Source organism: Mytilus galloprovincialis, chromosome 9, assembly GCF_965363235.1.
Source record: "Mytilus galloprovincialis chromosome 9, xbMytGall1.hap1.1, whole genome shotgun sequence".
NCBI classification, from domain to species: domain Eukaryota; kingdom Metazoa; phylum Mollusca; class Bivalvia; order Mytilida; family Mytilidae; genus Mytilus; species Mytilus galloprovincialis.
Window position 1 is genome coordinate 78,299,923 of NC_134846.1, and position 27,788 is coordinate 78,327,710.

The 27,788-nt window shown below is 30.1% G+C and overlaps 2 protein-coding genes across 3 annotated transcripts; one reads left to right on the plus strand and one right to left on the minus strand.

Moving 5' to 3' along the window:
- Positions 1-1,147: 1,147 nt before the first annotated feature.
- LOC143046037 (chitobiosyldiphosphodolichol beta-mannosyltransferase-like) lies at positions 1,148-17,620 on the minus strand. Of its 2 annotated transcripts, XM_076218997.1 has the most exons (13): positions 17,362-17,620; positions 15,723-15,803; positions 15,208-15,311; positions 13,804-13,952; positions 13,039-13,125; positions 11,185-11,301; positions 10,350-10,459; positions 9,783-9,821; positions 9,494-9,556; positions 6,560-6,670; positions 5,755-5,869; positions 5,181-5,256; positions 1,148-4,306 (listed from the first exon to the last, which is right to left on the minus strand). In XM_076218997.1, exons 1-13 carry the CDS (start codon positions 17,561-17,563, stop codon positions 4,160-4,162), a joined length of 1,401 nt encoding a protein of 466 aa, XP_076075112.1. In that variant the 5' UTR covers positions 17,564-17,620; the 3' UTR covers positions 1,148-4,159. The 2 variants fall into 2 exon arrangements, with proteins under 2 accessions (XP_076075112.1, XP_076075113.1); XM_076218998.1 differs by lacking the exon at positions 5,181-5,256 and having other exon boundaries at positions 4,174-4,306.
- Positions 17,621-17,769: 149 nt separating this feature from the next.
- On the plus strand, positions 17,770-27,496 carry LOC143046038 (ankyrin repeat domain-containing protein 54-like). The gene is made up of 8 exons (XM_076218999.1): positions 17,770-17,900; positions 20,938-21,172; positions 22,039-22,086; positions 23,798-23,896; positions 24,388-24,459; positions 24,967-25,014; positions 25,316-25,440; positions 26,626-27,496. The coding sequence occupies exons 1-8, from the start codon at positions 17,811-17,813 to the stop codon at positions 26,803-26,805; spliced, it is 897 nt and encodes a 298-aa protein (XP_076075114.1). The 5' UTR covers positions 17,770-17,810; the 3' UTR covers positions 26,806-27,496.
- Positions 27,497-27,788: the final 292 nt, after the last annotated feature.

Sequence of the window (27,788 nt, forward strand, 5' to 3'; positions counted from 1 at the left end):
AAAGCTTGATATGAATGTTTAGGTACCAGTCTTGTATTACAACTCCAGTTTCCGGTGCATGTCAAAACATGGAGGGTAACAAAATAGTGCATTTTTTTCTGAACACAATTTTTTCTGTTTGATTATATGTTTACACTGAATTGAAACATATATATAGACTTTTAAAAAATCTTGCATCTTTTGGGGATATCAATTCAGGAAAGTGGAAGGATATCATGTTTACTGGAAGTGGTGTGGCCTAGTACAAACAGCAAACAGAAAGTAGAAAAATAATGTTTTGACTTCAGGATTACATAACTTTGTATTCTTTGTGGCATGACCCACTTTTTTCGATTAAATCACAATATCACATTAGTACATACATGATATGAACATGAAATATTTTTTCTATGTAGCATTTTTTATTTTTTTATTTTCAAAGATCAGCTGTTTTGCATGTAAGCCTATGAAGCAGTTAATTACAAGACTGCAACCTTTAGGTGGATCTTAACTCTGATTTCCTGAAAAAAATGAGACAACAATTTAAAAATTTAAAAGACAGACTAAACTTTAGCCTCCTCCTTCAGAGAGGTGGTATATATGTAAGACTCAGATCATGTTTGGTCTCTAATTGATGCTCTTTCCTCAAATCCATAGCTTATTCTATGCCCTTCTAATCAATGTCTTTTAGGTGTTTTAAAATCTGTGTCATATATGTTTCTTCTATAATCAATGTCTTTTCTACCGACTTGCCACAAAGACATCATAATTTTGATAAAGACTCATATTTCGGATTCGAAACTCGCATTTTCCAAAGAAAAAAAATGGCTTGGTTGAACCTAAAACTAAAACAGTTGTTAAAAAAATAAGATTGCATATCTTGCAGAGTACATATAATAATATTTGTCAACTATTGACTATTTATTTATTCTCTTTATTGTTTGAGAATGAATATTACTCCCTTCATGTCTTTCAGTTTTCATTTTCCTATATCAACATGTCATTTATTAGTAAAGGAACAGATGTTGATTAAAGAACGTACGTCAATCTGAGTCTGACATAAATACATATTAAGTTATACTTTGCTTGAATACACACTTTGAGAACCCTCTGTCAAAGTATTTCTTACTGTGGGACTGTTCAACTCTTGAAAAATAAATACATGACATTTAAATAATACATTTATTCAGTACCAATGCATTACACATAAAACATTATCACTTAAATAAATAACACAATAGAATATCCCTAAATTGTCTATATTCATAACAACAGGGTTTTCAATGTAAAATGAAAATATGTACCAAATCTATTTGTTAATTGCTGTAAATATAAATGTATAGTTTGAACTATGATGTAAAAACCTTGATTAATTAGTCTTAACATTTAAAACAAGAATGTGTCCCCAGTACACGGATGCCCCACTCGCACTATCATTTTCTATGTTCAGTGGACCGTGAAATTGGGGTCAAAAGTCTAATTTGGCAATTAAATTAGAAAACATACAATGTATTAATGCATTAACATAAAATCTCTCTAACATTTAAATTTAAAAATTAAAGAAATTCCTAAGTCAGTTTTAAAGATGATATTACTTGTAAAACATGAGTGCACATGAGGCTGAAATATCTCACTACTTTACAGACCATTAATTTCCTGTTGAAAGTCTTACAGATAAAAGGTTTTACTACAAGTATAACAAACCCTTAACACTTATATATATTCATGACAAGAAAGTCAAGGTCAGATGATACCTGCTAGACGGTAATGTACATCTTACAATCATTACAGTGACTTGACTGTAAGTGTTGCTATCCACCAATTGCAATTCATTCAAAATTTTGACCAAATTGCAATTTGTTTTATTAATCCAAATTGTTCAACTGGTCAGAAATTTGAACCAACTGCTGTAGAAAACCACAGTCAAGACTGAAAGTGCAAGGTGATAAAATAAAACATACTTACAATCCTATAAGACTTTAACTCCACTTTATTGATGGTATTTTTAAATCAGTTTATCAATCTGTATAGTTATATTATAGCCATTACCATACTAAAGGTGAACTGTTTTATTTTTAATTGCTATAAAAATGTCCAAACTAAGCTTTTATATAGTTTTTCTTTCGAAAAGTATTCTATATTCATAAGAATCACACATTATGTGAATAAAAACATTTCATATTCAGTAAAATATTTGTGAAATTGCAATATGTTTGTAGGAAGGGGAGATAATCTTTTTTGGTTTCAAAAAATCTTTATTCAAAAGAATAGTATTTTAGGTTATCTCCACAAGGAAACTTATCAATAGCATATTGTTATTTCACACATATTTTACTGAATATATGATGTATTATTTTAAATGATATATGATTCTTATAAATATAAAATCCTTTTTATTTTTAATTGCTATAAAAATGTCCAAACTAAGCTTTTATATAGTTTTTCTTTTGAAAAGGATTTTATATTTATAAGAATCATATATCATTTAAAATAATACATCATATATTCAGTAAAATATGTGTGAAATAACAATATGCTATTGATAAGTTTCCTTGTGGAGATAACCTAAAATACTATTCTTTTGAATAAAGATTTTTTGAAACCAAAAAAGATTATCTCCCCTTCCTACAAACATATTGCAATTTCACAAATATTTTACTGAATATGAAATGTTTTTATTCACATAATGTGTGATTCTTATGAATATAGAATACTTTTCGAAAGAAAAACTATATAAAAGCTTAGTTTGGACATTTTTATAGCAATTAAAAATAAAACAGTTCACCTTTAGTATGGTAATGGCTATAATATAACTATACAGATTGATAGACTGATTTAGTAATACCATCAATAAAGTGGAGTTAAAGTCTTATAGGATTGTAAGTATATTTTATTTTATCACCTTGCACTTTCACATTTTGACTGAACAATTTGTTCAATATCCTGACCAGTTGAACAATTTGATTTTATAAAACAAATTGCAATTTGGTCAAAATTTTGAATGAGTTGCAATTGGTGGATAGCAACACTAACAGTCAAGTCACTGTAAATACACCAAATATAGTTGACTAACTGCTTATAGTATATTAAAAATAGACAACAACTTAACATTGACCAATAAACCATGAAAATGAGGTCAATGTCAAATGAAAACTGCCAAAATGATATATAACCCTTACAATAATTCCATACACCACTTATCCATGAAATAAGTTCCAGTTCTGGTGAAACTCACTGACATACATTTTAACTTGCAGAGAACCCATACACCAAATATAGTTATCCTATTACTCATATGTGACATGACAAAAAAACTATAATTTTCAAGCAGTTGCTGAACCACGAAAATGAGGTCAAGGATAATGGACATATAACAGACGGTTACTTTGTTACATAAGGTTTCTGCATAAAAGTAATAAAGTACCCTGGTTATGTTCCTACTGAAATATAAAGCTTTATACAAATAGTTTTTACAATAAGTTTTTACCACTACCTCAGCCTGATAGTAATCCCTATGTCTTGCATACTGACAGGCGAGACAAAAATTATATAAAGTATTATATTGGTCTTAGATTTTTAAAGCCATATAGAATAATTTGTGGGAACAAACTGTACTTTTTTATTTGTCTGTAGAAAAAAGAAAAGATTTATTTCACATTATTTCAAGTTTCTTATTTACTGGTTAAGTTTATCATGAGGATAGAATGCATAGGTATGATAATACTGTCTTGCCAACTAAGGTCCCACTTGCACATTTTTGTTTGAAGCACAGTAACACAAATAATAGCTTTGAAAACAAAGCAATACATGTTTATGTGGTATCAATTTTCATGGAAATTTACAATACAAAATGCACAATAATCATCATAATTAAGTAAAAATGTAAAAATGTACAAAAAACATAGCTTAAAAGGCATAAAAGGCACAAAAGATTATCTATATATCCAGCTCTAAATTAGCATCAAATATACAGCAGTGTAAAATCTGCCATTACATAAGTTCAATAGGAAACATATTAACAGTGAATAGAGCAATACATGTAGAACTAAGTTAGTCTTAATTTATATCGTATTTCTCATAAATTTAAGAAAAGTGTTATGTTTCTATTTTTAATGTTAGACTACTGTACTAAAATTTAGATAACAAGCCCACCACAAGTGAAATGGTTGTACACTGGGTTTTAGTGCACTTTAAGTTTTTCACTAGTGAATAAAGGTAAAACAGTCTTTTTCCATGATTCATGCCATCTGATAGCTTGAAATATTTCCAATTTTTCTCTCATTTCTGTCAGCCTTTTCTGGCCAGTATGAAAGTCATCTAATAGAATCTGAAATTAAAAAAAATATACTTAATTATTTATTCTATTTTTACCAGAAAAAAAGCTTATACAATGAATACTAAAAAGTCTCATCTGATGCAGCTTATGGACAAACATGTTTCACTTCAGACCATCATACAACCTTTTTCTAGGGGCCATCTTAAACTTACAGTGAGGTGAAAGTATTTTTGCTCTGTGTTGAAGTCCTCACTGTCTCTTTGAGATGAAGAACAGCAATAAAAGTTCTATTCCTTTGTTTATTGTATGATTTTTTTTTGCTATGCATGTACTTATTTTTTGTCATGGATGGATACCCTGTATCCTTTGTATTTCTATTACTGATTTACTCCTACTTTAAACTAACCCCTGGAGTATGAAATTATGTCAAGACTAAATGTCATATATAGACTGATAAACACACAAAATATTGTAAAGACTAGACACAACAAATCAAGATACTAGATATTGTTTTAGTTTTAGTCTTACTTATTGCAGCGTAGTATTAGAGTTTTTTAATGCAGGTAACATTGTTCACATAACATTGTATCTCAAAGCATTAGAATTGAAACTACAATAGCTAGAAGCAAGAAACAAATGGAGATCAAGTTCAACAAAAAGCTGAGTAGATAAAAGTTTTCAATTAGTGTTGCTGATTTTGAAATATCTGTGTTTATGAAGTAAATAGATTGAAAACAGAAACAGTCTTTTAAGACTTCTATATAGTGTGGAGACACTGTTTATTTCACTAAGCTGTGTATAAATTATGTTCAATATTTTAAAGTAGCCTCTTCAAAAACAATCATCATCCATCAAACTTTTATTAACATTTCTAATTTAAACAAATTTTGAAAATCCTTCGAATGATATATAAATGACTAATTACCTTTAACTGTTGAAGCAAGTGTTTACTATTACTAAATACTAAGCCATTATGATTGTGCTGAACCAGCTCTGATATACTGTAAAACATCAAAAATAGTCCAACATAAATAAGATTTTTCAAAAGATAATGCAATTCCAACATAATTATCATTTTTTTCCACTTTTTTGTAAGGGGTGGCTTATTTTTCTATCTTTTATTTGTTCTGTTATACAGTAATTATACAGTCAATAAAACAAAAATATAATTATTCAATGTTGTAAACTTGTAGTATGTTCGGTTAACTAAAAATTGACATTCAAAGCTATTTCCTTAAATCATAGAACTAACTTGAACTTTAAATGTGTCAACCTGTTGGAGCTTATGTTCTTTAAATATCAAGACGCTTGTTTACAACAGCCTTAAAGGTGTCTATATAAACTGAAACATAATTCTAATATCCAAGAGGAGAAGGATATCTGTTAAAGTAAATACAATCAAACATTGAGAAGAAAATTGTTAGTGATGAAAGGACATATTACATAAATGCAGCTATGTTTCAAAATTTGTTTTTGAGAGCAAAAAAATACAAACTTACCAATTATAATCAATAGCACAAACAGGTACACCACAACCAAACATATCAACCACTTTCATAGGCAGATCTAACCCACTGGATGATGTGTGTAAACAAACACCTAAATCAGCTGATCCTAAAAAGTAATCAATAAAAAAAAACATAAATTTAAATGTAGAAATACAACATGCATCACATTTTGCAGTATTGAAAAAAAAGCTATATTTTCAGTACCGGTATATATCATATATCTTTTCATTAGCTATGATTTTTTGGAAAATCTCATATACAATAATTGATATTATTTTTTGATTTTTTTGTGTTTTAATGCCACGTTAGGGCTATTTTGTGGCGGCTAGTTTTTATTAGTTCTTGAAGTAGGAGTGCCTAGAGAAAACTGAAGACCTTCGATAGTAAAACTGACAATCCCAGTCAATCCCAAGCATAATTTGTGTATCTGTGTATATTCCTCAAGTTAATACTGAGTAAGCAACAGGTATAGAATCTCTGTGTTCTTTATTTAAATTTCCTTAAACAGCTATCATAGAAATGGAAATTTATCACATCTTTTATTGTTATTATCAATATAAAAATGGTTTATTCATGGAAACAAACTCTCCTTAAAATACAGAATCAATTATGTGCATTTACTGTTTGAACACTTAAAATACGGAATCAATTATGTGCATTTACTGTTTGAACTAAATGATAATTTTATAAGGAAAACAATACATAAGAATAAACTTTATTTCAGCCATTTTGTCATTTCATTTCTATACAAAAAAGTGAGCTTAATAACTATTTGTATAGCTGTAATAATATATACCTAGAAGTACAGGATAATCTTCAGATTCCAACCAGGGGAGACAAATCTTTACATGTTTCCATTCAGCTTTTTCTATCTTCTCTTTGTAATATTCTTTCTGTGGACCTTTTCCTATTTAATCCAATCATTAAAATAACAAGTGAAACTGCGAGCAACTGCTCACTGATGATACCCCCACCGCAAGTGGATAATTTTAATAGTGTAAAAATATGCAAGTGTTCGGTAAACAGGAAGTGAGAAAATTTTCAACTTAGTTATCATGTGTAAAATCATACAAGTGTTCCGTAAACAGGAATTTGTCGAGTGATGAATATGAAAACGCATCACACGGTATAGCAGACTTATATAAACCCTGAAACCAATTTCAGAAATTCTGGTATTGTATACGTAGTTCCTACGACAAATGTGACAAAAAATATTCATGGGATGGACGGACTAACAGAAAGACAGACCCCTTTTTCAAATAGCGGGGTATAAAAAATATGAACTTAAAAAAGAAAATTATAAAAGACAAGTTATCTTTTGTATAGAATATCTGCTTAAAAGTCTGAAATATAATCAACTATATTCTTTGGAATAACGCATTAATAGAATTCACAAGAATTACAAAAACTCAGCATAGTAAAACAGACATGGTAAATTGAAATTCTTGTGAAGTAAACTTGTTAAGGTAGTTCAGGGGTATAGAAAAAAAATGACAGAATGTTCTTATACTTTGCCAAAATGAAGATTTTAATATGCTATTTTCAAAAAAATGATAAAAAGTATGGGTCACCGCGCTATTTTTCAGGGTACGAGTTGTTCAAAATTGCCAAAATTTACTTAGATTGTTCATGAAAAAACACATTTTTGTGCATAAAAAGAAATCTATAAGACAGAATTTTGAAATAAAACATGAGAAGATAGTTTTTATAATATATTTTAAGAAAATAAAAAGAAAAAATGGTGTCACCGTACTTGTTTTCTTGCTACAAGTAAAAAATGAAAATTTCCCTATATGTCCAGTATAAATTTTGTACTAAAAGAGTTATCTCCCCTTAAATGGCTTATTTGAAAAATTAATTCTAAACGCACAAATATTTAGTATTTGTTAAAACATTTTCGATAATGCAATGAATAACTAAGTTTTCTTTATATAAATAAACAGTGTAAACAATAAATTGCAAATCTGTCTCCAAATTGTCAAGGTCGTTAAAAACTTCCATACATATAACCACCTTAATAAAGAAAAACGCCCACTTTTAAATAACAATGCCAATATGCATCATTACAGTGACTTGACTGATAGTGTTGCTATCCAACAATTGCAATTCATTCAAAATTTTGACCAAATTGCAATTTGTTTTATTAAACCAAATTGTTCAACTGGTCAGAAATTTGAACAAATTGTTCAGTCAAAATGTGAAAGTGCAAGGTGATAAAATAAATCATACTTACAATCCTATAAGACTTTAACTCCACTGTGTTGATGTTATTTTTAAATTAGTTTATCAATCTGTATAGGTATATATAGCTATTACCATACTAAAGGTGAACTGTTTTATTTGTAATTGCTATAAAAATGTCCAAACTAAGCTTTTATATAGTTTTTCTTTCAAAATGTATTCTATATTCATAAGAATCACACCGTATATGAATAAAAACATCATATTCAGTAAAATAATTTGTAAAATTGCAATATATTTGTAGGAAGGGGAGATAATCTTTTTTGGTTTCAAAAAGTCTTTATTCAAAAGAATAGTATTTTAGGTTATTTTCCCAAGGAAACTTATCAATAGCATATTGTTATTTCACATATAGTTTACTGAATATATGATGTATTATTTTAAATGATATATGATTCTTATAAATATAAAATCCTTTTCGAAAGAAAAACTATATAAAAGCTTAGTTTGGACATTTTTATAGCAATTCAAAATAAAATAGTTGACCTTTAGTATGGTAATGGCTATAATATAACATATATGATATAATATATCAATACAGTGGAGTTAAAGGCTTATAGGATTGTAAGTATATTTTATTTTATCACCTTGCACTTTCACATTTTGACTGAACAATTTGTTCAAATTTTTGACCAGCTGAACAATTTGGATTAATAAAACAAATTGCAATTTGGTCAAAATTTTGAATGAGTTGCAATTGGTATAATTATATTATATCATATATGTTATATTATAGCCATTACCATACTAAAGGTCAACTATTTTATTTTGAATTGCTATAAAAATGTCCAAACTAAGCTTTTATATAGTTTTTCTTTCGAAAAGGATTTTATATTTATAAGAATCATATATCATTTAAAATAATACATCATATATTCAGTAAACTATATGTGAAATAACAATATGCTATTGATAAGTTTCCTTTGGGAAATAACCTAAAATACTATTCTTTTGAATAAAGACTTTTTGAAACCAAAAAAGATTATCTCCCCTTCCTACAAATATATTGCAATTTTACAAATTATTTTACTGAATATGATGTTTTTATTCATATACTGTGTGATTCTTATGAATATAGAATACATTTTGAAAGAAAAACTATATAAAAGCTTAGTTAGGACATTTTTATAGCAATTACAAATAAAACAGTTCACCTTTAGTATGGTAATAGCTATATATAACTATACAGATTGATAAACTAATTTAAAAATAACATCAACACAGTGGAGTTAAAGTCTTATAGGATTGTAAGTATGATTTATTTTATCACCTTGCACTTTCACATTTTGACTGAACAATTTGTTCAAATTTCTGACCAGTTGAACAATTTGGTTTAATAAAACAAATTGCAATTTGGTCAAAATTTTGAATGAATTGCAATTGTTGGATAGCAACACTATCAGTCAAGTCACTGTAAAATAAAAGCAATCTCTATATGGTAATTTTTCATAAAATCTGTGGTAAGTAAAATGACATATATATAACATACCTGTTATGACACACACAACATCTGGTAGTTTGTTATCTTTTGTATCTGCTGCTATTTCATACTCTGTCAGAAAGAAAAATACAATCAGGAATAAGTTATATCTATTTTGTCCAAGTCTTGGAAAAGGAGGAAGGGAAGTGGCTGAAACGCATTTCAAAAATCATCTAATTATGATACAATAAATAAAAATTAAAGGAAATTGATGACAAAACTTAACTACATTACCATTTTGAATATTCTAACTAAAATGTATCTAATTATATTAAGTGAAAGATGTTCATGTACTTACCATGCAAAGTTTGTAGTAACACTCCAAAATCCTCATCCTCTACAAATATATACACAACCATTTAAAGATAATTACAAATAAATTAAAAATGTAAATAATCCATTTCAAATCAAATTTTGTAAATACATTTTACTCAGCTAAATTCAAAACCTGTCATGTTTTTCTAAATTGTTAAAAGAATTTGAAGGTACATTTTAAGGCTTGTTTCATCTTATATACTCATTTAAACAATTCATATACATGTTTAGCATAGCAATTTCCTGAGACACAATTTAATTGTAACAGAAATAACAAAAAAAATATCACTCAATGTTCATTTTGATTTCTTGAAAATTGATGATAAATGTACAATAAAAAATAACCCAATTAAGTAGGGATAGTCATGCGTGCATGGCTAACAGCAATGTACTTCACATGAACTCTACTATTCACTGTTGTTTTTTTTTTCTTTTTCAAAAGATGATGATACTGATTACAGATGAATTCCTTAAAAATTGAACTTTAAGTTGATATTAACTAATACATTAAGATATTTTGTAAAGCTTGATATGAATCAGTTTTTATTACCTGTCCAGCTGGTACTACTTATTAAGAATGCAGGTCTGTCTTGTCTGTTAACAATTTTCCCATCAGACTGTTTAACTGTCAATACTGTTTCTTCTTTGTATTTCTCAGATCTGAAAGGCAAATATCAACATAACAATATAACAGCAATCCATAACCATGAAGTCATGACATTTTGCACTCACACTGGTTTCAAAATGCAAAACATGTACTATGCAGTGTTGTTCCATCGAAAAGAAATTGCAACAAACACAATTTAATATCAGTAATGTCAGTAACTAAATTTGAAACAAGTGCTCACTGATCATACCACTGCCCAAATTTTTGCATGAACCCTCCTTACATTTCACGATGAAAACATGCATGAAGAAAATTCCATTTCTCTATAACTTCAGTAGAATTGCCAAGCCTAACAATTTTTATTTTTTTTAATGACTAAAATTACTACATGTCCACAAATTGTCATTTATATCTGACTTGTTAGATTTTACCTAAGGTTTAAAAACACTTACTGTAATTACAAATGTGTTTCAATGTTACTCAATGTTTGAATGTCAAACACACTTAGATCTCTGTAGTTGTCTCAATAGCAATCATACGGTAATACCACATCTTCATATTGTATATTAATATACTTTATGACTTATATTTGCATAGATCTGGATTATAGACCTTTTGAAATCTAGCATAGTGTTAAAAATTATACATGGTTGAAGTATTATATCTCATCACTAACTCTGTTTAGGAGGGAAATATATAGATCATTATTGGAAGACTGTATAAACATGAAAACTAGACCAACAAATATCAAATACTTTTTTTTTTCAGATGTTCTTACTTTTTATCTGGTACAAAGAGATCATATTTCTCTGATAGTTTTAGAAGCAGCTTATGTTTATCTTCAACTGGTGATTTCTTAAATTCTTCTGGTGCTTTATCATACAAAGTATTGGCACTGAAATACAAAATGAACAATTTTTAACTACATTACATATTACAAAAGTGGAGAAACACAGAAACATCATCATTTATCAAAGTATATTATGTTGATTTTTTCTTGATAAACAATTTTTTTCTGAGCTAAAATAAAACCTTAGTTATATTTTTTTTACTTAAAAATTCTTGAGAAAGGAAAATAAGTCCTAATAGAAATTCTTTCTTTTTCTAAATTAATTTGAAGGCCATTTTTTTTTACTATTTTACATACATTAATGACTGAAATCAATTTTGCCAACCCATAAATAATAGATATTAATTTTGAATCGGGTCAAATCTATTCTCCATATTTTTGGGGATCGTATAATGGTATGATGTTGTTGTCTGCGTCGTCTGCGTCGTCGTCGTCCGAAGACACATTGGTTTTCCGGATAATAACTTTAGTTTAAGTGAATAGATCTTCATGAAATTTTTTCAGAAGGTTCAATACCACAAAAGGAAGATTGGGATTGATTTTGGGGATGATGGTCCCAACGGATTAGGAATTAGGGGCCCAAAACAAGCATTTTTCTAGTTTCAGGATAATAACTTGTGTAGAAGTATTTCAATTGCTCTGAAATCATACTGCAATGTTTAAACCACAAGTAGAAGGTTTGGATTCATTTTAGGGGTTATGGGGCCAAAGTTTAGGAATTAAGGGCCAAAAAGGGGTCAAAACAAGCATTTTTCTAGTTTCAAGACAATAACTTATGTGTAATTGTATGGATCTCTCTGAAATTGTACCACAATGTACCATATAACAAAGGGGAGATGGGATTAAGTTTTGGATTAATTGCCCAAAATATGTTGGAATTAGGGGCCAAAAAAGGGCCAAAAAGAAGCATGTTTCTAGTTCCCAAACAATCATGACAATAACTTGTGTTTAAGTGTATGGATCTCTCTGAAATTGTACTACAAGGTTCAATCCTGCAATGGAAAGAATAGGATTGAGTTTAAGGGTTATTGCTTCAAGGGGGTTTCAAAAAGTTGGGGGGGGGGGGGGATTTTTTGTTAACCATATTTTGAAGGGCTTCCTTTTTTTCAAAATTTTTCAAATTTTGAATTTTGAAAAGTTTCAAGAAGAAATCTTCAATTGCACAGGATTGTGCAATAGATTTGTTAGATCTTTGCCCACATTAATTTTGTGACAAAAACCTATATTATGTCAAAAATTTGATCACAATCCAAATTCAGACAGAATCAAGCTTGAATATTGTGACCAAATTTGCCCCAACTGTTCAGGGTTCAACCACTGGGGTCGTATAAAGCTGCGCCCTGCGGAGCACCTGGTTGTAAATGAAAAGAACATAGAAAATAATTCTTATTATCTGATGCAATACTTATTAACCAAAAGACGCAGGTTGATAGTTGTCTTATTGATAATCATTGTATACAGTCTTAAGCCAATCTTCCTTTTTCCTAGTATGATAAGTAAGGAGCCATATCAGGGAATGCTGATGTCTATTTGTGTTATTTATCTCCTAATAATGTAGTGCTGATGTCAGATATTAGGTTGTACCTGCTGAATTCATCCATAACTTGTCAATCAACACTCATTTTTATCTATGTATTAGGGTAGCATGAGGTTTTCACAATATAATTATAGATTATTAATGGTTTTTCAAACAAGAGGGATTTGCAATTGGTATGCTACAGTCTCAACTTAAAGCTGATCTTCTTGTATCATTTTTCCTAATTCATAAACTTATAAACTCACCTTATTCCTAATGAACTTAAATCTGTCCTCATTGCATTGGTCACACAAAAATTTACTGATGAAAATCTTCCAAACAAGAATTCATACCTGAAAGTATATAATAAATTGTTATCGTAAGTTGTTTCTGTGTAAAGTAATCACAAATTTAAACAATTTGATTACACTGCAGACAGATTGCACCAATTTGTTTTGTATCCAAAATAATTGCTGCAAATGATCTAGTCCTTCTAATTCAGGTAACATCTCAGGCCTCAGTAATTTTTACAAAGTTTGGTTTGAAGTGTAAAAGGTTTTAAAATTTATACTTCCGTTGTAATACAAAATGCCAAAATACTTTAAAGCTTCTCTTGGAATTACATTTAGAAAAATATTTGATCTGGAGAGGTTGTTCAAACAGGCCTAGGGTATTCCTATCCAAAATCCACAGGAGATCTGAATCAAAAGGAGCAAATAACGAAAAAGTTTTTAATGGTGGGTAGGTAATATCTGGAGCCAATTCCCACAGAACAAAATTCCTCTGTTGGAATCAGATATACATTTTACTTACCTACTGTTACAAACTCGGGATTTAGATCTCTCCATGGTTTAAGATGTTGCCTAGTGAGTAGCATTTACTCAGTAAAACTCCCAAAATACCGGTAGAGATCATAAAATGTGAAATCCATGAAGCAAACAAGGAAATCATCTTTAAATTACTTTTTGCATTTTGAATTCAAATGTCAAAAGATATAAAGTATACTAGTAAACTGATAGAGATATATTTACCATTTTGCAATTTTGACCAGTGTATGCTGTTCACCAACCCCTAAGCTAAGGATTGTGTATCCATAGTTATGCCAATCTATCACTAATCTACTTCCTCTCAGCCAACAAACGAGCCAGCAAACTGCCAACGTAGGAATACATGGTGGATTCTGTAAGTGGAAAGTTTTACATGCTTTCAGTACAAATTCAGTATAGAGAGCCGTGGTGTAGTGGTTAGTGCATCGGACTACTAACACAAAGGTTCCTGGTTCGATTCCCGTTTGGGATGAAAATTTCAGGAACTCAATTTTCGGCTCTCCCTTGACACCATCTGCGAGTATGGTCTTGAGGAAACGATGATAGTCCGTCGGAAGGGGACGATAAATGGCTGGCCCGTGTTAAAAGAGAGCCATATCTCTTGCACGTTAAAGACACCCTTGTAGATTTCGAAAAAGAGTTAGGCTAATGCCGCTACAAGGCAGCACTCGCACCCACAAAGTGGAAAGGGATTAATATAAGTTGCAAAACTTGTTTCCCAATCCACTATAAATAAATATGTTTAAACTAAACAAATCACAACAAGAATGTGTCCTCAGTACACGAATGCCCCACTCGCACTATCATTTTCCATGTTCAGTGGACCATAAAATTGGGGTAAAAACTCTAATTTGGCATTAAAATTAGAAAGATCATATCATAGGGAACATGTGTACTAAGTTTGAAGTCGATTGGACTTCAACTTCATCAAAAACTACCTTGACCAAAAACTTTAACCTGAAGCAGGACAGACGGACGGACGGACGGACGAACGGACGCACAGACCAGAAAACATAATGCCCCTCTACTATCGTAGGTGGGGCATAAAAAAATGGCATCAACTGAATACATATTGACATCTGCATCTTTTAGATGACCATTAAATATAATGATACAAATAAAATGAAATAAAATAAAGAGAGACTGAACTGAAATACTGTAGGTTATTGGTAACAAAAATACTCAGTAATGATGAAAAGCTGGGAATAGTATATTTACAATATGTTATGACCCAGTTTCAAGACTCATTTTGATACTTGCATAAAAAAATATAGCTTGCTCTAATGAAGATTTGTATAAAACATAAAGGTATGATTTAATTCCAGTTGCTGAGAAAATGTCACAAAATTTTACATATCTACATATAAAAGACAAATACTAGTATCAATTTGGCACAACTTGATCTTGAGGAAGCATGGTTCCTTCCATGAATATGTGGAGAGATAGGCTTAAAACTTTTAAAGCAGTTCTACCGTTACCCACTGAAGCATATTGCATATAGGAGAAAGAGTTCAGAGAACAATGTAACCAAGTGAGGTTATGTATATGTCTATGATGTGTAACTGCTATTTTTTTAAATTGTGTACGAGTGTTTAATGTTGTACTAACCTGTATCATTATGAAACCAGCTTTTGGTGAGAATAACAATGTAACACCAAGTGTTATGCTTTGAAATATTACTTTCAAAATGAATACCAGAAGTCGAGGACAATCTGAAATTGAGAAGCAAAACATTGATTAAGCATATATATAGCTCTAAAAAAAAAACCAATTAGTTTATAAATTTTTGAATATTTTTTGTTTCTAAATTTAATAAGATTGCATTGTTTTATTGGTTTATACAGTTAATGATTCTTATATTAAAATACAGTTCTCTATATTGTACTTGAAACTTTCCGCAGTTGTTTATATTCAATGCAATCAAAAGCAAGAAAAGCAATAATAATGTCAACATTCACTATGAAAGATCTGCTTACAACACCAATAAATGTAAACATGGTAGAACAAAAATGACAAGAAATGTAGGCTTGTCAGTGCTTACAAGTCCCAATTGACTTTTGCTGGATATTTCTATGTCAACTTCTCTGCATTGCAGCAGGGGCAATAAAAAGAAATATATTTACATTTTAAAAAAGCAGGAACATCTGGCAATAAATACTTTCTAATGTCTTTGTTTCTTCTAATAGAATCAGGCAGTTTAGATCCTGAAATAAAGCATTTAAGCATCATATTAATATATAATACATTTCAAAACTCCTGTAGACTCAGGGTAGAGTGGCAAATTTTCACTAATTTCACAATCAAATTAACATTGCAATAGATTAGTCGCAAATTAGATCTTAAATTTATTTTTTTAAGGTCACATTTAAGAGGGAAAAATTCAGGGAATCTCAAAATACATAATGGGTAAGTTATATCTGTTATATCGCATCCCAATAATAAATATACTTAGTACAATGTAGATGTAAATTTTGTGTTCTAAACGTCAGTACAGAGTAGTGCTTGTTCAAAGCCCACATGTAACGATCTCTTTAAAAAAAAAAAAAGCAGAAATTAACTGGTTTTAAAAGATTTTACACTTTCTGGGACAGTAACAATGTACAATTGGAAATTTCTTATTTGTCACAAAATTATTTGAGATTTGTCATTGCCATTTGGGTGTGAGAAGAGGAAAGAATTTACAATCGACCTACTTGGAAGGCCTGTTACCAATGATTTCGACAATAGAAGTAGGCATGTTATACACCATTTTGTTGATAATCTAGTGTAAATTTAAGTTAGCAAGTTTCAGTGAGATAGACATCCACAAAATCGAAATATGAATAAAGTTTGTGACCTGGTGACAAGAGTGCAAGCTTATATCTGACATGCAATGTATGAGGTTTAATCATTTTAACAAACATGATAAACCAAATAAACCTCCTTATAAATTTGAGTAAAGTGAAATCAATGAAACTCCCTACATACATGTATGCATGTACCCTATCAGTATCAGTATAAATGGAGATGTATTACTAAAATATAACTTATGTACAACTCTCCACCCCATACATTCCCCAACCCAACACCAAGTGAGTGTAAACAATATGGTGAAGGAAGCAGTAGTACTTGAAGAGTATAAAATGGAGCAATAGCTGTAAATCAATCTCCAGGTAAAAGTTGGAAACCACTTAGCCTTGCATCCCACTATAAACGAGAAAAAAACGTACTTTATAACTACTGATGAAAACCTTAGAAATGCATCTTGTTTTTTGTTTTCTTATTTCTTTTCTTTTGGTTTTTTAAACCAGAAAGAAGTATCAGCATTTCTGTGACATATGTTCAATGTTATAGACCTTTGTAAAGTTCTGTTTAAAGCCTTTTTAACTAATGAAGCTAGCTGGTAAACAAAGATTGGGGCGAGTTGTAGGAAAAGTGAACAATTTAGTGTGAGCAAGGATTTGTATAGTAATCTTACTATACAAATCCTTGGTGTGAGGCAATTTGGTAGTGGGGAGAGTTGTATTGCTTCATATCTGAACCTGTTAGTTTATTTTACTTATTTTTGTTTGATAGTGTTTTGGAACAACAGGAACCCTTGTTGGTATAGATGAATATCATGATATTTTTGTGTCTTACAATGCATCTTAGTGGAGTATGTTTTGTACCCTCTCAATCATGTGTCTCTATTATATAATCGTTGATTTAAGCCACTAAGTCACAAACTCATATACAAATCGGAGATATTAAAACCCAATTGGGCATGTTATCTTGAAAACTCACCGCCGTAACCAACCAAATCAACGTGAAAGCCTTCTTTTGCAAAGGATGACGTGTGGTACAACATTCTCGGGCTCCTTCCCAAATCACCAAGTACAACGATACATACTGACTTTTTACCCTTCACAAAATAGTTAAGTGAAATATAAAGGAACATAAAAACGAATGGCAGATACAGTAATACAGGCCCTACTACAAAGAACATTATTTTAAAATTCGTGGCATGCAGACGAAATCTTCCGGTGCCACATACGACTGTAACAATCAAAAACACATTTTTTTGTCTTTTTTTGTGTAGCAGTCTTATTCAAATAAAGATTCAATTATTTTTGTATTTGTCTTAATAATGGGGTTTAAAAGATTAAAACCATTATTAACACTTTTAAGATATACAAAATATTTTACTTCCGCTTTTGTTTGCAGAGTTATAAGCGGTATAAACAAAGAACAAAATGCAAGATGATCAGGCCGAAGGGTCTGACAGTGACAGTTTGAAGGAAGACACGTCAAGTTCCGAAGGAGAATATCCAGTTTATGACAAAGTTTATAAAAAACTAGATTAATATAACAATCCCATTAATTTAATAAAAGACTTGTACATAATGAGGCTTTGCCTATTTTGGGGGACAATAAAAATCATTATTATAAAATGAAGGTTAGACAGTTGGTTACTTCAGGCCCAGTGGCAAATATTTCAAGCTTGTGTAGGATGGGAGATATTTGGAAGAGTTGATTTGGAGTACTCGGGGGTTTTTTTTTATCACAAAGTTCATGAAAACATTACATTAATCATGTTAATCAATGGATTAATTTATTTTTACGATTTAAAGCTGAAAAAAAGATACAAATAATGAAAAAAATGATAGAATAATTTTTGGGATCAAAGGTAGGGGCATATACATGTACCATCTTAGCCCCGTGAATCTGCCACTGCATTGTGTAGCAAATGGTGCTTTCATGTCGATCCGGCCCCACGTCGATCCGGCCCAAGTCGATACGTCCCACGTCGATCCGGCCCATATTTAAAGTTGATCCGGCCCCAATAAAAAATATATTTATAAGGAATACAAATAAAGATATATATTAATTGTAATTCATAATAGGGTATCACAAGCCCAGTAGTCAGCACTTTTTGTGCTGACATGAATAATCATTGATATTGTTATATTTATAAATTACAGCTTTTACATTAATGCTAGCAAGACAAATCTTTGTTTGGCTTGCTTGCTTTGTTTGTATCAATGTTTGCTCAAGCATGGTAATTAAGATAGGCGGGGCTTCAGCTTGTATACATCATTCTTAAATTTTATTGGACGTTATGTTGGAGGTTAAGGACGCTAAATTTTAAAACATCACATGACACGTATTCTCATATGTTTCCTTACCTGTAAATATACAATACAGACAGGATTCTAATTCGTCGAAATTATCTTCCTATTTCGCCAGTTCATTTTCACAATCGTAGAAACGGAAGACAAATTTTTTTTCAGAGATCCAACTTAAAGACTGTCGTCAAGCACTTTTAGTAAAATAGCTATTCGAACACACCTACTCTGATTTTGTGATCCATTGGATAGGTATTTCACTTGACCCCTATATTTCATCTTTTAGTACTGTGATTTTTTTTTATGTTATAAAGTCAACCTGTAGATTTGCTATATAAAATAATAGAGTCTGAAGCGAGATGATGTATCAAATACTCTTGTTTTGTACATTTTCAAGACAAAATATTCATCTCAAACACGTACACCCTAACATAAAAAAGGTGCACTCGATTTTCTCTTCGATACAATTGTTTCCCATTTTTTTAAATATTTTCTCGAGTTGCATAATCGAAGGACAGACATGGAAATAACTGACTGAACTAATAGATTGATATGTTATAAAAACAATATTAGGTCAATTAATGTTGAAGGCCAGTTTCTCAGCTCATATAAGAAAAAAGTTTATATTTTTCTTTCATTGACAAATTATTGCATTTTTACAGGTGAGAAAACATGTGAGAATATTTGTCATGTGATGTTTTAAAATTAAGTGTCCTTAACCTCAGACATAATGTCCAATAAAATCTAAGTATGATGTATACAAGCTGAAGCCCCGCCTATCTTAATTACCATGCTTGAGCAAACACTGATACAAACAAAGCAAGCAAGCCAAACAAAGATTTGTCTTGCTAGCATTAATGTAAAAGCTGTAACTGTTTACAAAATTTTGAAATTTTTGAAATACTAAGGCTTTCTACCTCAGGCATAGATTACCTTAGCTGTATTTGGCAACACTTTTAGGAATTTTGGATCTCATTGCTCTTCAACTTCGTACTTTATTTGGCTTTTTTTCTTTTGACTTTTTTGGATTCGAGCGTCACTGATGAGTCTTTTGTAGACGAAACGTGCGTCTGGCGTATTTATAAAAGTTAGTCCTGGTATCTATGATGAGTTTATTTACCTGTTGTCATCCATCATTGATACTTTTTACAAATTCCATTTATACTAATTAAATAAAAGTCCATATACTTTATTCCTTATCATTTATAATGGGGCCGGATCGACGTGGGGCTGGATTGACTTGGGGCCGGATCGGTTGGGGGCCGGAACGACCAGGTACCGCAAATGGTTACTCTTTATGCTTTTATGACACTTTATATGTTTTAACATGTTGATGAAGTTTATATTTAACCTACCAAGAAAGCATGACACACAATAAAATCATCAGAAGATATATCAGAGATATTTTCAAAAATAGAGATTTTGTATAGTTTGAGTTATTTATCTTCCTTGTTACAAAAATAATTTTCTGATACATTATTCAGGTGCATTTGAAATTGTCTTATTATGTAGTAGAAACATTTTGTTTTATATAAATTATCGGATAAATTAAAAAAAAACAAAAAATCAAACATGAACCAATAACCTGCATGAACTCATCAGGATTATAATGGTAATTGCCTCATATTAAGTTAACATTTTCACACCATAATTTACTTAAAAAATAACTTTAATTCAGCAACATATAAATTACATGAACACATATTTAGATATATATACTTTATAGTAGGTAGTAAATTTGAGATTGGAAAAGGGCTTTGTGTCAAAGAGACAACAACCTGACCAAAGAGCAGAAAACAACCCTAGGCCACCAATGGTTCTTCAACACAGCGACAAAATCTTTGCACTAAGGGGTCAACTTCTGGCCCCAAAACAAAAACGTGTACTAGTTTAGCAAAAGTATATGTTACCGTTAGGTCCAAAACATATAATTAACCAAAATTAGAAAAAAACATACAAGACTAACAAAAGACAGAGTTTCACGAATTTTATGTGGTTAAGCCTGTTTTGTGAGATCTCTAAAACTTCTCAACCCTCCCCTATACATCTATCCAATGTAGGAGTATTTTCCTAAGGGAGGTTTTGGCAGGTCAGAGTGCGAACATTAGAGATAAAACCTGATATTTTTTTTTTTTATCAACTTTATTTAATCAAACTACAAATAAACTGAATTAACAATTATTACTTTTAGTTTGTTATATATATACATGTATATGGATTTGTAAAATTGAGGATTTTACTTTTACAACTTCAGATTCGTCCATCATCCGGATCCAGTCTTGCAACAGTGCTGCCTGAGGTTGATGTGTCAAAATGGAGTCCAAAGGGCCCTGCTTGTCTCCAGTATCTGTGCTTAGTACCTTTTGTATCAATCTACAATCCAGATTATCAACAAAGTTCATCAGCAAGAAAGGTCAAAATATCTGTTGTTCACAGAAAAAGACGAATGAAAGAGGTTGCAGGAAGAACAAATTGCAGAAATATTCTTGGTATAAACTAATTAATTGCTTACTCCAGTTTAGTCTAGTATCTATTGTTATTCTTTTTTGCCTTGATATTTGAGTGATGGCTTGACAAATTTTTGTGAACTATTTTAATTTAAGAAGGGAGAAGAGATTGATAATACATCACCATGATTACATACATGTACATGTTTATCTTGTATTAAAAATATATCTTAAGGTCTGTGATTTCTGACTGTTATTTATGCATATTCCTTGACCACATTTTCTTGGTTAAATGACTGTATGATAAATATTAATTTAAATAATTAATAAAATGTAAAAGGACTACATGGAGTTAAGGTGGGAGTATCAGGAGGATTGTTTTGCAAACATTTATTTTCACTATGGTACACATTTGTTTCCTACATTTGCTTTACAGAATAATCATTTACACACAGTCTAGTGAAGAAAAGATGCTGGTACTTATTTTTTTTTAATTATTAGGCAATTTTTTTCTTTATTTCACAACTTGTATGAATTCAGGAATCAGTACATATTATCATTGTATGGATAATTGTCTATCATTATTAATCCATATGTTGATTCTAGGTGTTGTTAAGTTAATGTCTCACTGATGTTAGTCCAAAATCTCATTCTATTCATTTAAAATTTGCTGGGTTGTCTCCTTGACATTATACAAGTACATGTGTCTCCTTATGTTCACATGATGAAGGTAGACACAACTTAATTTTAAATAAATTTAGTCTAAATTTAACTTTTTTCAAAAACTACATGGAGTTGACCAGTAACATGGGATTTTTTTCTAATGAGGTTCCGCAAAAATCTTAAGAGATTTGATTTACAAAATTGATATAAAGTATTTTCTTTTAATACATACTTTTTTTTTTTAGATGAGAGAAGATTGAGAAATGCTGCTAATGAAAATGATTTTGAAACAGGTAATAATTATGAATATAATTAAGATGTAGTTAAGTTTTGCATTTAGTGTTAATGTGTGCAACCCAAAGTCTAATCATGTAGCTACAAGTAATGATATATTATGAGGGAACTCATCTTGGAGTACATGTATGATGATGGTCTACATAAAAGTTGGATCAAAATGAAGTCATATGAATTCTCGTTATATACCTTTATGACTAGTCACTTAGCCAAGTGATTAAATATATATGCTGGTCTGTAACACCTTAATATAACTGTTTGTGAGTTTTGTATAAAATAATTCAGTTATTATAAAGGTGTAAACAATTGGACCATTTAATGAGGTTTTATACTTGCCTTAATGGAGTCAAAGTGAGACATAGGTATGCTGTTAAAGGCGTTGGATGTGTCAACAATGTATTTGTTTGTGATTAGGTCTAGTATATGTTGAACCACTAGTGGAAAGCAGATGATATATGGTATGCAGTTGTATTAGAATTGGCATATCTCATTTCCAAGGAGATTGTTTAGCCCTGTACCTTCAGTCATGGTTCATTGACCTATATATTAAAGTATTGCTAATTTAATTTTAACATTTGCATTATCAAAATAACAAATAGGCGAGACATATCTCTGTGTTAACAGTTTATTACTATTTCATGGAAGTTTAGGTAGACACAAGAACACACCCGTGAAATCGCTGGTCCGTGACTGAATTAAAGTATATAACTATGTGTAAGCCTTATTTCAGCCTGGATATATATTTAGTATTGATATTGTCATCTGATAAAGTCATGCTGATTATAAGATGCACAGTTTTCTCTACTTTCAAAATCTTTCTGTTTGAAACCGTCGACCGGGAACTTATCAATTATTGGTAATATTAATTATTTGAAAAAAAAATAGGGCCTGGAATGGAGTAATTTTTTATCAACAGCATTGTCCAAAACGGTATTAGTTATAAATAAAGTTGAATTCTTTGTTTCTCTGTTTTGTGTCATGCCAGCTAACAAATTGGAAACTGTACGCCTTATTTTAAGTCCAGATTTTTAGTATTCGTATTGTCATCTATTAAAGTCATACTGATTAAAATACTACAATAGGAAACAATATGACAATGATAAAATTTAGTAATGTCATCCCTGTGATTATGACCCGTGTATATAGCAAATCCTAAATTCACCTTTTGGTGGTGCGCCTGTTAGATGCGGAACGTACAGATAAGGTGTAGGTAACATGTGAATATACTATCGGTATCGGATTCAACCCTGAACTTGTTAATTATTGGCAATATTAATTATTGGGAAAACAAAAGGGTCTGGAGTGGTGTAATTTTTAATCAACACCATTGTCCTATATTAGCTATATATAAAGTTGAATTCTTTGATTTGTCATTTTTACCCCATGACGTCTGACAAATTTGACCTCGTTATTTTAGTATTACCGGTATAGAAGTTATAAGGAACTCAAAATTGTAAACCTAACAGTTTATAAAAAAAAAAACATTGTTAATATACCCTAGTAGTCTCCTACCTGTAATTTCAATTGTAATAAAAAGAATTTCAGGATCCTCAGTAATGCATTTACAGCATCATATTAAACACCATCACTAGGTGAGCTTTTGTAAAAACATGTAAAGTCATATGATATTTAAGCTTTTTTCTTTGTATATGGTGATTGTTTTAGTAAATCAATTATAGCCATAGGATTCATACTATTTTCCTGTTTCAGTCGTTGAGTTACTTGAAGGAGGTGTTGATGTTTGTAATGCTGATGAAAAGAAAAGAACAGCACTTCACTTTTCTTCTTCTCAAGGCAATGATAAAATAGGTAATATGCAATTTTTTTTTTTTGTAAATAAACATTTGTATATTTCACATAAAGATAAATTAACAAGCATAGTGGTAAAATGTTGAGTTTTTTAGTGAGATTTAATGCTCATTACTAACCACTGAATTGGTTATAAATGTAATGGTAAGCAGCAAAGACCAGAATATATACATAATACATTATATGGAAAGTTTTATGCACTGCTCAAAACATTATAATACAGAATAAACATGGAATTCATTAAAAAATTTAAGCACAAGAAAATATGCAAATTCCATAACTAAAAACAAGTTGGAATAACAGCCGGTTAAATATTTTGGAATTTAGAATTTAGAAATAAAATTATTTACCTCAGAATTGTATTGTAGAATAACTGGGGGGAAAAAACACTTTAATTCAAATATATTATTAACTTGTTTATTTAGTGTAAAATTCAAGAATGGAAATTTGTTTATGTTTATTATTTATTGTGATATTGTATTTCATTCTAGTGAAAGCATTGCTGGACAAAGGTGCCAATCCAAATCTGAAAGATCTACTTGGAAATACACCACTGCATTTAGGTACCATTTTGTAGCTTTTATGATTTTAAACAATAAAAGAAGTAAAGGAACATGTCTATATGACAGATTTTAAGCATGAAGACCTTCCATATGAAAGAATGAATTAATCATCAGGAAAGAGACCATTTTTTACAATGAGTGAACCAGTAAAATTTATTATGTTTTATAATATCAACATTAAATCTCTGAATGGTACCTTAAGTCCTTGATTCATGTGCAAAGGTCTTTTACATTTTACAGCGGTTATTACAATCAAAATTTTACAGCATTCTTGCAAAATATAAATTATAGGTTTTGTTGACTAAGTACAAGCTGATGCTAAACATGCATTTTGTTCTAAAACATATGTTTAAAGGCAGCAACAACCATAAAACATTATTATTGTTTGGTTTTTTTTCATTGTAAATTGAAAAAGAATGAATCGTTTTGCTAAATAATTAATTTTAGAATAATCTCACAATTTTTTGTTTTGAAATCATATATATATATATTTATTTCATCTTTCAGCTGCTTGTACTGGAAAAGTGCCAACAGTTACTCTGTTGCTTAAAGCAGGTATGTTAAAATATGAAAAGAGATGTGAATACATGTACATGTGATTAATCATGGAAAGAACTTAGTTGTTTGTGCTATAAGGCCAACATTGTTTTTACATTCTATTTTCTGCTTTCCTAACTTTAAACCTTACTTTTCTTCAAACAAATTAAAATTCTCTGCCTTGTCAAATTTTGTTGCATCAGGACTCTTGTTTATTTTTCTGTTTTCTTTGTTAATGCATTGTGAGAAAAAATGCTGTCATTTATATTTTATAATTGTAAATGTAAACTTGGTTTTATAGTATTATTTATTTTTCTAGGTACAGATATAAAGTCAGTAGATAACTTTGGCAGAACTCCTATAACTTTAGCCAAATCAAGGTTAAAGTTCCTTGTAGAAGATAAAACTTACTCATCTCAGCGAGTCAAAGATGAAGCTTTGGAGGTACTGATCACACACAATTATTTTAATCTTTATTAAATGTCATGAATTAAAGAATATGGCAAGCAGTAGGTTCAATAATAATGAATCATAGCCAATACAATAACTAGATAGGAAATATGTCTTTTTGTTGAAAATTTACGTAACTGCGTTGTTTTCATTACATTACAAATAGCATTCAATTTAAGGTAGCACAATACAAAGATTTTTTTACTTCCAATCACTAACTTTTATTATGGTGTAACTTTCTTATAAATGCATTAAAAATAATAAAAGAGGTATATATAGATAGATAAAAGATTAATCTTTCAAATGGATGCAATATTGTTATTATGCAATTATTATGTCATCAATTATTATGTAATTAGTGTCAAAATCTCAGTCAGTTCACTTGAATGAATTTAGCTCTATCATCTCTTTAACTATACAGAAAATTTTAATGAAATCTTAATCAACACATCATGGGCTTCAAAAGGGTGTCTCAAATTGTCCCTATGGTATTCCATTCTCTCATAAATCTCTGATTAGTGTGAACATCCTAACCACATAAAAGAAGACAATGTTCAATTAGGTGTAAAATTTGTTCTATACATTCTATCTGAAATCTGAGACACTCTTTTGTAGATAATGGCAATAGGAACAACATATCATAAAATCAACCCTCTGGGAATACCTATGCAGAAGCTAATTTCAATTGAAAATGGTGAAAAATATTTTAGACACAGTTAACATTATAATTGGTTACATAATTGTTGCATAATACTAACATTGCATTAATTTGAAAGAGTAATCTTTTAGCTATCCATAAATACCACTTTTATAAATTTTCAAGCATTATTAAGAAAGTTACAGCCTTTTAAAACTTGGGAGTTGGAGTTATAAAATCTTTGTATTGTGCTACCTTAACTTTCCATGAAAATCAATGAAAACAAATGAATCTTTTAAAAAATATTAGACACACCACAAGAAGTTAATCCCATGAAAACTAAGGCCTTGAACAGTATCTTTGAAATGTATATTTGGGCTTAATAAAGACTTGCAGTATCCCTTGCACTTTGACATCATTTTATTAAATTTACAAATCATTAACAATGATCAGTTTATGTAAAGTTCATGAGTCTTCTTTCACAAAGTGAGAAAAAAATGTATATGATAGCAATTAACAAGTGAGTGATTCTTTAATTTTAGGTAACAGACATGATGAAGACTTTTCTGAATATCTCTGGTCAGACAGAAAATGCTGGACAGTTAGAGGAGCTCTGTGATAGACTTAAACAAGTATCAACTCGTGAGGATGTGGATCACGTCAACCAGCTCTTGTCAAACTTTGCTAGTCTGGCTATCGAAAAGAATAGCAATGTAACGTGACATCAGGCGCTTGTCAAATTTTGCCAGTCTGGCTATCGAAAAGAATAGCAATGTAACGTGACATCAGGCGCTTGTCAAATTTTGCCAGTCTGGCTATCGAAAAGAATAGCAGTGTAACATGACAGGAGGTGTACAGTCTCGTCTTTTTTTCATTTGTCTTTCAATATTCCACAAGAGACAACAGGGTTGTAGAGGTTATTGCTATACATAATGCTATACGTTATTTGTGATATAAATTAGTTATCTGTATTCAAATAAATCTATATATAGAGAAATTATGTGAATGATTCAGTTTATGATTTACAAAAGTGAATCTTTTTAAAATGTTTTTAAAATCTTTTTTGAATCTTTTTTTAAATGCATAAATGAAAAGAAAATTATATGAACAAATGTCTTATAATATCAAATGTTAAAATGTGGTCAAATTTTATACTCAATTGATTTTAATTACAATAGTAGTGTAAATACATGTTAATAGCTTGTGGCTGCCATTTTTAAAAACTTCAGAAAAGGTTTTAAGAAAACTTGAGCATTGCATTTGCTTAGCACATATATATATATATATATATATATATATATAAGTAAAATGATTTTTTTTGTCCAACATTTGGATGTTACTGATTTTCTGGATAGAAAGAAATGTACCCACAGAAATGTAAAAAAATGCAACAATAAATTTTATTAAAAACAGTATTTGTATCTTATTCTTTGAGAATTCAAATATTGCTGATGTTGGCTAACAAAAATCTGTTTTATATAAAAAAATAAGTTTGGTACATTCTAATCATCTGGATCTACATTTAAACTTGACCAGCTTGACCAAAGTTTGGGATTTTTGTCCAGGTGAATCTTTTAAAATGAAATTATTTAAAGATAGGCATTTTTAATAAGTCCCCTACTGACGAAGCCATATGTACTACAGGTGCACTACTTCCATCGGTTTGTCTGGTCCGAGTACACAGTTATTGTCCCTTCATTCTCAT